A 12,336-nucleotide genomic window follows, 5' to 3' on the forward strand; every position below is an offset into this window, starting at 1 on the left:
ATGACTCAACTTTGTACTAAAGTTAGTATTAAATTGGGTCATCTATTTTGGAATGGAGGGAGTAGCTCTTACCCTGATCCACCATTCCTCCAAAGTAGATCGATGGTCGGGGATGTCCACCGTTATTTGCATGTGGGTGAAGCATTGAGGCCAAGTTTCCCTTGCTGCCATAAAATGCATGAGGATATGATCAAGAGAGTGTCTTGGTCTTGGCAACACAGAAAGCAAGGGGACGCTTGAGCCTGAAGTCCGTGTCGAGTCCGTATGTCAGAAGTCCATATCCTACTATTGGAACGCCCTCCAACCAAAGATTTTGCACTTAAGTGGTGCCTTGTTTTTTCAGATGCACTCCAATCCCGCAAGACGAATCACACCTTGGCAGAATAGGTTATAGGCGGAATTCGCTGAATACTCGCCAGAAGAGCTCCAAGGCCGGTGAAACTCATCAGGTTGGTCAGGCCGAAGATGAACTAAGCTGACCGCTTGCCACAAATTATTGTACTCAATCAAGAGAATTCTGGGGAAATCAAGCATCCAAGCATGGTCGTGCATGGCCTCAAGGACTGTTCTAGAGTTTTTGATTCTAGGGCGCACTCGTTGAACCGCAAGGGGTGCAATATATTCGCCAGTCTGACCATTGTTCCATCTATCACTTAAAAAAAGGATCTTATTCCCATTGCCAATCGTGATTTGGACCAAACTGTCGAACACCTCTTTGGCCAGCTCATTAGAGATCAGATCAAGACCCTGTCAGAGTCGGTGGGGATCCGCTCGCTTATACCATTCCCATCGCATCGACAAGGCCATAACGTGGAGCTGCATATTTTTATTTTTAACGCCAAGGCCATCGAAACATTTAGGTTGACAAACGGTGTTCCAAGGCACAAGGCACTTTCCCCATTAGTTTTGGCAGATCCAACCCAAAAGAAAACCTTCATCCATTTGTAGATTTCCTCTGGAACCCATATAGGGGGATCCAAGATAGCAAGTGATGAATGGGTTTGACCGGGACAACAGAGTTAACCAAAACTATCTGCCCGGCCCGAGCAATGAGCCCCTTCTGCCAAATTGGAATGAAATCACAAACGTTGTCAAGCAGCGGGTGCCATTGGGCCTTGGTTAGCAATGCGATGCTAAGTTGCATGCCTAGATAGCGGCAAGGAAAGATCCCAGTTGGCAGCCCAGGATGGCTGTGACTCTGGCACCACAGCCTCATCACCTTGAATAAGGATAGCCGAAGACTTCGAGTTATTCACCTTAAGACTTGATGCCTTGACAAAGAATTCTCAGGATATTGTTGATCAGCGTAAGCTCCATGACAGAGGGCCGAAGAAAAATCACCACGTCATCCTTAAAAAATAAAGAGGCGCTGCATTAGGGTGATGCCCGACAACTCCACATGAAGGGGATGAAATGGAGCCGTCTGGGTTTCTAATGAAATGGAGCCGGAGAGCTCTCCCTGTTGATCCAAAAAAAATAGAAGTACAGACAAACACAGTACTATTTCCCCGAGATAGTACTTATAATAAATAAACAGTACTACGGGCTGTTTAGATCGCGCCGGTGTTGCCAATCGTGGGCGTGCCAATTAATTGGCGACCGTTTTGGCCGCCCGCATCTGACCAAAATATTGGCGTGAAAGTGAACTAGGGGCTATTTGATTTAGCCCAGCACTGGCCATGCCAATCGAGGGCTTGCCAAAAAATTGGCGCAGGATTTGCCAACCCACGCCCTGCCAAAAAGTTGGCTGGAAATTGAACTGTGGCTGCTACGGAGATGCGGGCGCACTAATTAATCGGCCTCCATCCAAACGAGCACCTAGGCTGGGTCAACGACCGATATTTTGGCATGACGTCCCGGGGCAATGATCCAAACAGCCCCTAATACAACTTTGGGCATTTCCAACAGTTGTAAGATAGTTGTTGGTAAATTATATGTAGATTAACTAACAACCTTTGCACAAGCTCCAAGGTGAAATAGAGAGCAATCACATTTATTTGCTCACCATCTATTGAATAACTTAGATACAGCACATTGAAGTAGTTGTATGATAACTTATTGGTTTATAATTTTTATAGACTTTTGAAAGAAAAAAAGGGGGTTTTTTGCAACCGTTATTTCTTATTTCTTGCCTATATCATATCAGGGGGAAAGTAAAGGCCCTTCCCCCTTTGGAAGGCTGTGGGCGAGGAGGGATTCGAACCCCCGACACCGTGGTTCGTAGCGATGATATGAATATTTTACTAACAAGACTAACATACAACCGATGCCCTTAAGAAGGCAGGGCGTGCCAATTATTCGATGACAATCCAAACGCGCCCGCACGAGCAGGTCAACGCCAATTTTTTTTTGAAACTCACTCAAACTTTATTTAGTCTTCCCACATTAGGATCTCGTCTGCGACAATATGCAAAATAAAATCTGGGGGCGCATGCAGCCACACCTTGCATAATTTATTCGTTACCGCTTCCTTGGCCAGTGAGTGAGCCGCACCATTTGCTTCCCGTCTCACCCAAGAGATCTTCCAGTTTTCCCTTGCATCCAAGAGCTGCCTGACTTCCTCCACAATGGGCCCCAAAGTTGAGAGATCTTTCTGCGTGTTCTGGAGTTTGCAAGGAATTGCCATGCAGTCCGTCTCGATGTGTAGATTTGCGATGTTTAAATCGCTAGCCAGCTGGGCAGCTCTCCTACATGCCAGGAGCTCGCTCCTCTCCGGGTCACTCCCCAGTGGGAGGACCTGACATGCGCCGCCCAAGTATGCACCTGCATGGTTTCTGAAGATCATCCCGGCTCCTCCTATCTCTCCTCCCTTGGTTGTTGCACCATCCATATTTTTTTGACAGGGCTGCTCGGGGCGTTGATCCAAACAGGCTCTACGGCCGCAAGCGGCCCCCCACCGTCTCGACCGGGGCCCCACCCCAAAACGGAGCACTCAAAGTTCCCCTCGCATCTTTGCTTTTGCAACGCCCCTTTCTCACTGGAAAACGAGATCCTCTAACATCATGATGGGATGTCAGGAAAGCTACGTATGATTAAGCCTAAAATGACTTGAATTAATTTGCAAATTACAAATCTACTGTATACATTTACAAAAATTACATAAAAACAAAATTATGATGCAATAAAAATAATTTCGGATTTTATTTTCTATAAACAGTAATTGCGCACTGTGTCTTTGCTACAGTGCCCGTGAGCTTCGTGACATCCCTTATCATGTTAGAGGATCCGTTCCCTTTCTCACTGCCCCCGTGCTCTCTTCGCCGAAACATCCCACCAATCTCCTGTCGCCGCTCTGCTCTGGTCCCCGTCCGATGGAGTTCTCCCGCCGCGGCCCAGCCACCGACGACCCTCCGCCGCACGGTACGTGCCGCCCGGGACACCCTCCGCCTCCGCTGCCTTTGCAGGAAGCAACTCCACAGAGAACGCCTCCCCCTCCTTTTCCCCGTCTCTGACTGCGATTGCTTGGGAAAACCGCTAGAATCTGCATCTGTTGTTTCAAGGAGGACTCGAGGATTTGGAAGCTGCTTCTTCCCTGATTTCCTTTTTCCTTCTACTAGGAAGAGGTTCTTCCCTGCATCACGGGAGGCTCCGAGACCGAGGCAATCCATTGTACTGGGACTGTTCTACCTCTATCTAATCCGCGGCTTACAGAATAGTGGCAGCAGACTAGCTGTGGTTTGATTTGCTTGGGGGCATAACATTGAAGATCCTGCCCAACTCGTTTGTCCTCTCGTCAAAAACAAATCAGCTTGTCGATCCTACTTTATCCGGTTCACCTGTTCCTCTGATCAGATGCAGAATACTTGTTCAAGCAAACAAGGGCAAGGCAATGGTGTAGAATTCTGATCCTTGTTTGTTCCTATTGCTGGTGCAGGGGAGGCAATGCTGGTGATGAGGGATGCTTTGCTGTGGCAGCTCCAGAAGGACCGCCTTCGCCAGGAAATCATCATGGCCGAGCTGTGCAAGATTGAGGGCGCCATGGCCCTGCGCGCTGTGTCCGGTCACCACAGCACGCCGATGCCCCATGACAGCATGCCGCAGCACAAAGGACCCGTCTTCAGCTGGGAACACGACGTCGGCGTGGGTGAGGAAAATGATGTGAAGCTACCAAGCAACTATGGAAGGCAGAGTGCAGAACCCAGATTTTGGAACCCCGTCGCAGAAGATCGCGCGGAAAAATGCTGGAACCCGTGCAAATGCAGGGTTAATTCGGGTGAACATAACTCAGCATTTGATGAACATAAACTGCAGGATTCCAGTGAGGTGAGCAGCTTGTCCATTTTGTTAGCTTTTCATATGTCATCTATTTTGCTTATTTAGTACTTCATTGGAATGAGGCGAGCAGCCGCTTTCATCAGTCCATTTTTGTTATTGTCAGGCAAATTGTTGTTAAGAAAACATCTTATGTTACTATAGGTATACTTATTACCTCGTAGTCACAGTTCACAATATCTGGACCTTGGTAGAACTTTTATAGCATACCATTATCAGTACTGGCAAGTTTGCTCGGCTTGTTCTCAGAATCATTTACTAATGATCTGGCCAAAACTTTAAAGAACTTATAAGGCCATGAAAGCGTCGCCTTCTCTGTTGTCAGAAGTACATACTAATGGTCTAATCTAACTGCATATCAAACAGAATGTTCCTCCAAATAAAGCATCGCCTGCGGAGAAGTGGGAACTGACAGGAATAACCATACCAGTTAAGAAGCCGAAGCCACCCATGAGCCCCAGAAAAAGAAAGAAGCCACCCATGAGATGGACTTGCCCGGTGTGCCAGGTACAGGCAAAGTCTGCGCATAAGCATTGTGCTGGGAAGAAGCACCAGTCAAATATAGCAACATTGGAATCAAACATTAAGGCCATCAGTTATCAGAAGCCACCTTTAGCAGGTTGCAGCATTTGTCAAGTTATGTGTGGCACCGAATCAGATCTTGAGATCCACATGAAAGGTAAAAGGCACTTAAAGAAGATTCAAGCTCTATTCGAAGAAAGCAATAACAACTCAATCAATTCTGAGTCTCTGAAAGCAAACTTGAACACAGACAGCAGGATGCTACATGTGGAGAAAATGAACTGTGGCCTAGACTTGGAGAACCATCTCAGAGATGAAAGACACCAACTGAATGTTCGGACACTTTGCGAAACAGTCAACCAAGAGGAGAACAGTCCACCAGAAATTGTCAAGGACCAAACACCATCCTCAGAATGGGATTGTGTTAAGTGTCAGGCCAAATGTAACTCTGATGTCCATTTTGAGAATCACTGCATAAGCAGAAAGCATCAACAGAGGACCCAGGTGATACTTAGCAAAGACGATATCACGAAAACAGGCAGGACCCATGTGATACTCAGTGAAGGCGATGTCACGAAAATGGGCAATCTCCACATGGAAGCATCATGCAAAGAAGGCAGTAACAATGATATGGCAAGTAACATTGCGCCACAGGAAGCAAAATCGCATGAGAGCAATGTGCCAGAGCATGCAGAGAAACCACCTTCAGTACAGAGTTGCAACATTTGCCAAGGTATCTGTAACTGCGCACCAGATTTTGATATGCCGCAACATGTGGAGGAGACGAGTTGCAAATTAAGCTGGAAGAGCTACCTCAGACCCAGAGACGAGAGTCTCCAACTGATGGATGATTGGGCCCTTCGCGAAAAAATTAACCAAGATAAAAGCAATCCACCAGAAATGTCCAAGGACCAAATATCATCCTCAGAATGGGATTGCGCTACATGCCAGGCCAAATGTAACTCTGACCCTCAAACCGAGCATCAGTGTAAAAGCGGAAAGCATCAACAGAAGATCGATGTGACACTCCATGAAGGTGATATTGCCGAAGTTAGCAGTCTCAATGCAGCCCCATGCAAAGAAGACAATAACAGCCATATGGACGTTGCGCCATGGGAAGCAAAATCGGATGAGTGCACTGTGTCGCAGCATGTAGAGAAGCCACCTTCAGTATGGAGTTGCAGCGATTGCCAAGTTATCTGTGCCCGTGAATCAGATTTTGAGGTCCACCTGAAGCGTGAAAGGCACTTGATGAAGATTGGAGCCCTGCTTGAAGAAAGCAAGAACATGGCAATAGCCGAGTCACAGAAAGCAAACTTGTACCCGGACAGCATGCCGCAGCATGTGGAGAAAATGAATTGTAAATTAGACTTGGAGAACAACCTCAGAGATGAGGGACACCAACTAAATATTCGCTCCCCTTGCAAAGAAAGCAACCAAATGAAAAACAATCCTCCAGAAATTGCCAACGACCAAGAACCACCCTCAGAATGGGATTGTGCTATGTGTCAGGAAAAATGTAACTCTGAATCTCAGGTTGAGCATCATTGTGAAAGCAGAAGGAATCAACAGAAGACCGACGTGATACTCCGCGAAGGCGATATTGCGATAGTGAACAGTCTCCACATCGCAGCCTCATGCAAGGAAGGCGATAACAACAGCACGGGCATTACACCACCGGAAGCAAAATCAGACGAGAACAATGTGCAGCAGCATGCAGAGAAGCCACCTCCGGCATGGGATTGCAGCGATTGCCAAGTTACGTGTAACCGCGAATCAGATTTGGTGTTCCACCTGAACGGTAAAAGGCACTTAAAGAAGTTTCGGGCCCTACTCGAAGAAAGCAAGAATAAGGCAATGAATTCTGAGTCACAGACAGCAAACTTGAACCAGGACAGTGTGCCGCAGCATGCAGATAAAACAAATTGCAAACCAAACTGGGAGAGCTACATTAGACTCAGAGACGAGAAACACCAACTCAATGTTCAGGCCCTTGGCGAAGCAATCAACCAAGACAAAAACAGTCCGGCAAAAAAGGACCAGATACTGTCCTCGGAATGGGACTGCGCGATGTGCCAGGCCAAATGTAACTCTAAAGCTCAACTTGAGCATCACTGCACAGGCAGAAAGCATCAGCAGAAGACCCAGGTTGTACATGGCGGAGGTGATATTGCAGAAGTAAGCAGTAGCAACGATATAGCGACGAACGTTGTGCCACGGGACGCAAAATCGCATGAAAAAAATGTGCCACGGCATGCAGAGAAGTCACCTTTAGTAGGTTGCAGCATTTGCCAAGTTATCTGTGGCCGCGAGTCAGATCTAGAGATCCACCTGAAGGCTAAAAGGCACTTAAAGAAGATTCGAGCTCTATTCGAAGAAAGCAAGAAGGCAATCAATTCAGAGTCTCTGAAAGCAAACTTGAACCGGGACAGCAGGCCGCCACATGTGGAGAAAATGAACTGTGACCTAGACTCGGAGAACCACCTTAGAGATGAAAGACACCAACTGAATGTTCGGACCCTTTGTGAAACAATCAACCAAGAGGAAAGCAGTCCACCAGAAATTGTCAAGGACCAAACACCATCCAGAGAATGGGACTGTGCTATGTGCCAAGCCAAATGTAACTCTAAAGCTCATTTTGAGAATCACTGCATAAGCAGAAAACATCTACAGAGGACCCAGGTGATACTCAGCGAAGGCGATATCACGAAAATGGGCAATCTCCACATGGAAGCATCATGAAGAGGCAGTAACACCGATATGGCAAGTAACGTTGCGTCACAGGAAGAAAAATCGCATGAGAGCAATGTGCCAGAGCATGAGTCACCTTCAGTAAAGAGTTGCAGCATTTGCCAAGGTATCTGTAACTGCGAATCAGATTTGGATATCCTCCTGATGAGTAAAAGGATCCGAGCTGTCGCAGAAGAATGCAAGAACACGGCAATGGGTTCTGAGTCACAGAAAGCAATGTTGAATCCAAACGACGTGCCACAACATTTAGAGGAAACGAGCTGCGAATTAAACTGGGAGAGCTACCCTAGACTCGGAGATGAGAGACTCCAGCCGATGGATGATCAGGCCCTTTTTCGAAGAATTAACCAAGATGAAAACAATCCACCGGAAATTACCAAGGATCAAATACCATCCTCAGAATGGGATTGTGCTACATGCCAGGCCAAATGTAACTCCAAGGCTCAATTTGAGAATCACTGCATAAGCAGAAAGCACCAAAGGAAGGCCCAGGTGATGCTTGCCAGAGGCGATTTGTCATGAACAGGTAGTGTCGAGACCGTGGATGAACTACCTTCAGATGGCTCGGATCGCAAGGAAGAACTTCCTTCGGATGGCTCGAGTAGCAAGGATGAACTGCCTTGGCAGAAAGTGGAGGAGTGAAAAAGGCATTGAACCTTTGAGAGGTCGCGATCTGCCATGTGGGAAGCTATCCGAAGCTAGGGCTTGTGTTCCTGTATGTGGGTGTATGGTTGTTAGGGGAAGTTGCAAACATGATGTATGTACATTCATTCGAATTATGTGATGGCATTGCAAGAATCTAATGTCGTCCATTTCAGGACAAACTGCTGACTGGTTTACTGTTTCAATTTTCAATGATTCATGTCATGTGATGATCAGGTATACATACTGTACGATCCAGCAGTTTGCTATGTCTTTACTGAGATTAGAAGATTACCCAGGACCTTCCAGTAGGAAGAAAGGTTTATTTGCTCTGCACGTCTAAAATGCTACTACCTCTGAATATATAAGACGTTTTGTCAGTTTAGATTGAACTGTCAAAACGTCTAGGAACAGAAGATTATAAGGCTGACAAGCAACTGTGGATCTGCTCATTAACATGCACTGCAATGAATACACCTGGCAGTTGGCACACTCCTGAATATTCACAGAAATATGAGAATGGCTAAAACTATCATCTAGTTTACGTTTTAAGATCATTACTGTATTGATGAAAGGATTCTCTAATAAACAAACTACACAATTGATCTGAACTAATAAACAGAAACGTTGCTTCTAAATCATCCATAACATGCCTCGAAAGAAAAGCATAGGCAAAGAACAGTGACTCAAAATCCAGGCTGGATGTTTCATAACATTGTAATAGGATTGAACTTGCCTAAGTGTGTCAAACTATCTCAGTCCATGCCTCTACAGGGCATGAACTGTAAACATGAAGCATGAGTATCCTTATATCAATTGTCATTTACAGAGCACTGGGCAATATTTGACGGAACCAGGCAGGGGTGCAGTCAACCACCAGAGAAGGATGCCATGCCATACCCATTTCTACGGCGGTACTAGACCTGCAAGGCTACCCGGTCTTGCCATGCGGCTGCCCTCTTATCATCACTGGCTGGGGAATTTTCTGTATCCCTATAAACTGATAGGTTGATATTGGAGGTCATCATATCTTCATCTACACCAGCCTGATCAAGCTTCCCAGGTTCTGGATGGTCCTGGTACCCCTGGAAACCGGCTCCCTCAGCATTCTGCAGGTAAAGAGAAATCCAGATTGTCAGAAAATGCAATTAGGCAGGTGAAGAGAAATCCAGATTGTCAGAAAATACAATTCGGCGGGTAAAGAGGCAGCAAAAATGTCAGATGTAAGAAATTCACATTACAGCTACAGTCTGACTGCATGGCATTTCAAAACATACCATTGCAGAATCATGATTTAAGTCCACATTTGTGTTCTTGCTGGTGGACGGCCCTTCATTGATTCCCAGAATGGATGGGATTTGCTTAGCTTTCTTCTTCTTTAGCCTGTGATGCGTTTGCTCTGAATCATCCTTGGCAAACGAACTGTACTTCTTCCGCAAGAATCTGGCAGAAAAACGCAATTCCAAACTTCTAATGTCAGTGAAAGGGAATAAAACCAGATCATAACAAGTAGTGACAAAGAACTGATCAAGAAACTGTCTGTCGTACTTGACTTCGGCGAGCAGTCCAAGCTTTCGCTGGTTTATGCGCTCTAGCCTCCTCTTCTTTGCCTCAGTTTCCTGCATCAGCCATGCTACCAGTGTCAGTTCCGAGTCCAATCGAGAACATAGTACAGTATCCAAGGCATTAGTCCGTACTGGTAGAACTAAACTAATTCATTGACACGGTGAAACCCCCTTACATTAGCAGTACAATCGAATCCTCAATCCCGAATTTTAACAATCTTCCAACTGGACTAGTAAATCAGCAATCAGACAGAAAAGCAATCTGCTAGTAGTACAGAAGATCAAACAGCAGCGGATTGTGACGCCGACAAACAAGGCCACGGATACAATGTAGTGTATTATTATACGATGAACTTGTATGCAGAGTAGGAGGAGGTTCGGCGAGTCGGCGGCGGCGGCTGCCAACAACGGCGGAAGGGAGGAGATGGGAGCACCTTGAGCAAATCGTGGTAGTCCCGCCAGAGGGAGTCGAACCTGTCCCTCCCCCTGCCGCCGCCCTGGGCGGGCGGCGGCGGCGGCGCCGAGGGAGGGGGCCTCTTGGTGCCCTTCCTCCTGGGCAGGCGCGGCTCCCCGGCGTCGTCCATGGCGCAGGCGAGACCGAGCACCCAGGAAGGCCGGCCGGCGGGGGGCGGGGAATCCAGGAGGGCGGCGGAGGGGTGGGGAGGGGGGAAAGGTGGATAGATCCGGACGGAGAGGGGAGGGGAGGAGACGGGGAAGGGAAACCGAGAGCGGGGCCGCGTGGAGTCGGGACTCAGGCAGGCCACGGGAACGGTGGGAGGGAGGTGGGGATTGGGGAGGTGGAGGGGGCGGGGGGACGTCCATCTTCATCTATCCGGTGCGGTGCTAGGGTGCGCGCGTGGGCGCGTGACCGAGAGAGACAACCGAGGAAGGTAGGGAGGACGGACGGACGCTGCTGGTGCTGGGTTTGGGGCTGCGGCTGGGCTCCCAGCGGTGGAGTTGCCGAGCTGGAGTTGCAAGTTGCAACTTCAACCGCAGCGAGAGCGAGGCGAGAGGTGCAGCTTCCCTCCCCTCCCTCCATGAAGTTCCAGTTTCCACTCTGCCTTCCGCGTATCCTGGGGCCGGGGATTGTCCTCCTCCACGGGTACTGTTCTTGGATTTTTCTTTGCCTCAGCCAGTTCAACTGCTCTTCCTATAATAAGGCTATAAATATAATTTCAATACGACGAAACGAGTGAACAAACGCACTAAAACGTGTCTATATACATCTGATTTTGAAAGAAGTTAAAACATCTTATATAATTCTAAGACGGAGGGAATACTACATTTTTTGCGAAAAACACATATCCTTATAAAAACCCTAAAGGATAAAATCCGAACCACCTGAAAATTGCAACGGATCCAAACGATATGGATGCCCTTTCGTTTCGAATCTGACGTCCGATATGTGCCGGTGTGGTTAGTTCGCGACAAGCCGTGCGTTGCGTCGTGCGTCTCTCGCTGACTTGTGGGTCCTTGTCGCGCTGCATGTTTCGCCCAATAGCGCACGATCTCCACATCCCTCTTCTCTCCGCCCGCATTCACTCCCTCTCTTCAGTTTCGCTGACCGCGCTGCAACTCGCCATTGCTTTGCCTCGCCTCTTAATCTCTCCTCCATCCGCGACGATTCGGGGCGGAAGCGCGTTCTGGTTCTGCGGCGGACGACGGTTGATTGCGGGTTCCTTCCCCATTCCCATGTTTTGCGCAGTGCTTTTCCCCCTCCGTTCCGCCGCGGATTTGTGTGGTTGTCCTCCTCGTATCGGTCGGTAGTGTATGGTCTTAAGCTCGTTCAGCGGCAGCGTTAGGTTTGTGTGGACGACTGCTAGCAGACGAAGAACGGGATGTGGTTGATTTGTGCGGATTTGGTCAGCTGGTGGGTGGTGTTGTTGTTTTTGTGGCGATTCCCTGTCGGTTATTTTTGGGTGGGTTGTTGATTTTTTTTAGATTTAATTCAGATGTGCATTTCGGATTTGTTGTGTGTGGTCCACAGATTTCGTTTTGGCATGTGGTTTGGAATGTGCAGTAGGTGGTTTTTTAGAGTTTGAACTGTAAATTGTATATAGGTGGGCTGTTGATGTTTTGTGTGACACATGTATTATGTGTTGTTGGTTAGGTTTTTTAGATTTTGTTCATGATTTGTACCTTGTTCATAACTTGATAATTGCATGCTGTAAAATTAGGTATCTATCCCTTTTGTTCATGATTTGTACCTTGCTAGTTGTCTTGTTCCCATCATCTTTTACTGCATAATACTAGTGTCATAGTGCTTGAAATAACCAGGGCATAGTGCTTGGTTTTATCAGGGGCATAGTGCTTGCATTACCATGCTATAGTGCTTGGAATTATCAGGTACACGATTATGGGAATTACCAGGGTATATTGCTTAAATTTATCAAGGGCATAATGCTTGAATTACCACTCTGTAGTGCTTGAAATTATAAGGTCTTTGTTTTCGGAATTACCACGTGTGATGCTTCAAAATTAGCGGGATCTGCAAGTTTATGTTTGGTCACTATTTTTCATCATGTTTAGTCACCCAGTAGTTTTTATGTTAATAGTGTCACGGATAGTGCTTCTAATTCACCAG

At 47.2% G+C, this 12,336-nt stretch overlaps 2 protein-coding genes across 3 annotated transcripts; one reads left to right on the forward strand and one right to left on the reverse strand.

Moving 5' to 3' along the window:
• Window positions 1-3,203: 3,203 nt before the first annotated feature.
• Window positions 3,204-8,369, forward strand: LOC109765168 (uncharacterized). 2 transcript variants are annotated; one of them, XM_020323944.4, is made up of 3 exons: window positions 3,204-3,360; window positions 3,558-4,263; window positions 4,639-8,369. In XM_020323944.4, the coding sequence occupies exons 2-3, from the start codon at window positions 3,883-3,885 to the stop codon at window positions 7,534-7,536; spliced, it is 3,279 nt and encodes a 1,092-aa protein (XP_020179533.1). In that variant the 5' UTR covers window positions 3,204-3,360; window positions 3,558-3,882; the 3' UTR covers window positions 7,537-8,369. The 2 variants fall into 2 exon arrangements, with proteins under 2 accessions (XP_020179533.1, XP_020179532.1); XM_020323943.4 differs by having other exon boundaries at window positions 3,205-3,360; window positions 3,875-4,263.
• Window positions 8,370-8,869: 500 nt separating this feature from the next.
• LOC109765170 (uncharacterized) lies at window positions 8,870-10,551 on the reverse strand. The gene is made up of 4 exons (XM_020323948.4): window positions 10,187-10,551; window positions 9,736-9,806; window positions 9,465-9,630; window positions 8,870-9,296 (listed from the first exon to the last, which is right to left on the reverse strand). The coding sequence occupies exons 1-4, from the start codon at window positions 10,334-10,336 to the stop codon at window positions 9,105-9,107; spliced, it is 579 nt and encodes a 192-aa protein (XP_020179537.1). The 5' UTR covers window positions 10,337-10,551; the 3' UTR covers window positions 8,870-9,104.
• Window positions 10,552-12,336: the final 1,785 nt, after the last annotated feature.

Source organism: Aegilops tauschii, chromosome 5 (genome assembly GCF_002575655.3).
Source record: "Aegilops tauschii subsp. strangulata cultivar AL8/78 chromosome 5, Aet v6.0, whole genome shotgun sequence".
NCBI classification, from domain to species: Eukaryota; Viridiplantae; Streptophyta; class Magnoliopsida; order Poales; family Poaceae; genus Aegilops; species Aegilops tauschii.

What these genes read in the sequence shown, in the direction of transcription:
- LOC109765168 (XM_020323943.4), top strand. Translation starts at nt 3,312, where the DNA reads ATGGAGTTCTCCCGCCGCGGCCCAGCCACCGACGACCCTCCGCCGCAC. An exon ending in CGACGACCCTCCGCCGCACG is followed by an intron (nt 3,361 to 3,874) that starts GTACGTGCCGCC and finishes TTGCTGGTGCAG; the next exon opens with GGGAGGCAATGCTGGTGATG. An exon ending in AACTGCAGGATTCCAGTGAG is followed by an intron (nt 4,264 to 4,638) that starts GTGAGCAGCTTG and finishes CATATCAAACAG; the next exon opens with AATGTTCCTCCAAATAAAGC.
- LOC109765170 (XM_020323948.4), bottom strand. Translation starts at nt 10,336, where the DNA reads ATGGACGACGCCGGGGAGCCGCGCCTGCCCAGGAGGAAGGGCACCAAG. An exon ending in GGACTGCTCGCCGAAGTCAA is followed by an intron (nt 9,631 to 9,735) that starts GTACGACAGACA and finishes TTTTTCTGCCAG; the next exon opens with ATTCTTGCGGAAGAAGTACA. An exon ending in TAAATCATGATTCTGCAATG is followed by an intron (nt 9,297 to 9,464) that starts GTATGTTTTGAA and finishes CTTTACCTGCAG; the next exon opens with AATGCTGAGGGAGCCGGTTT.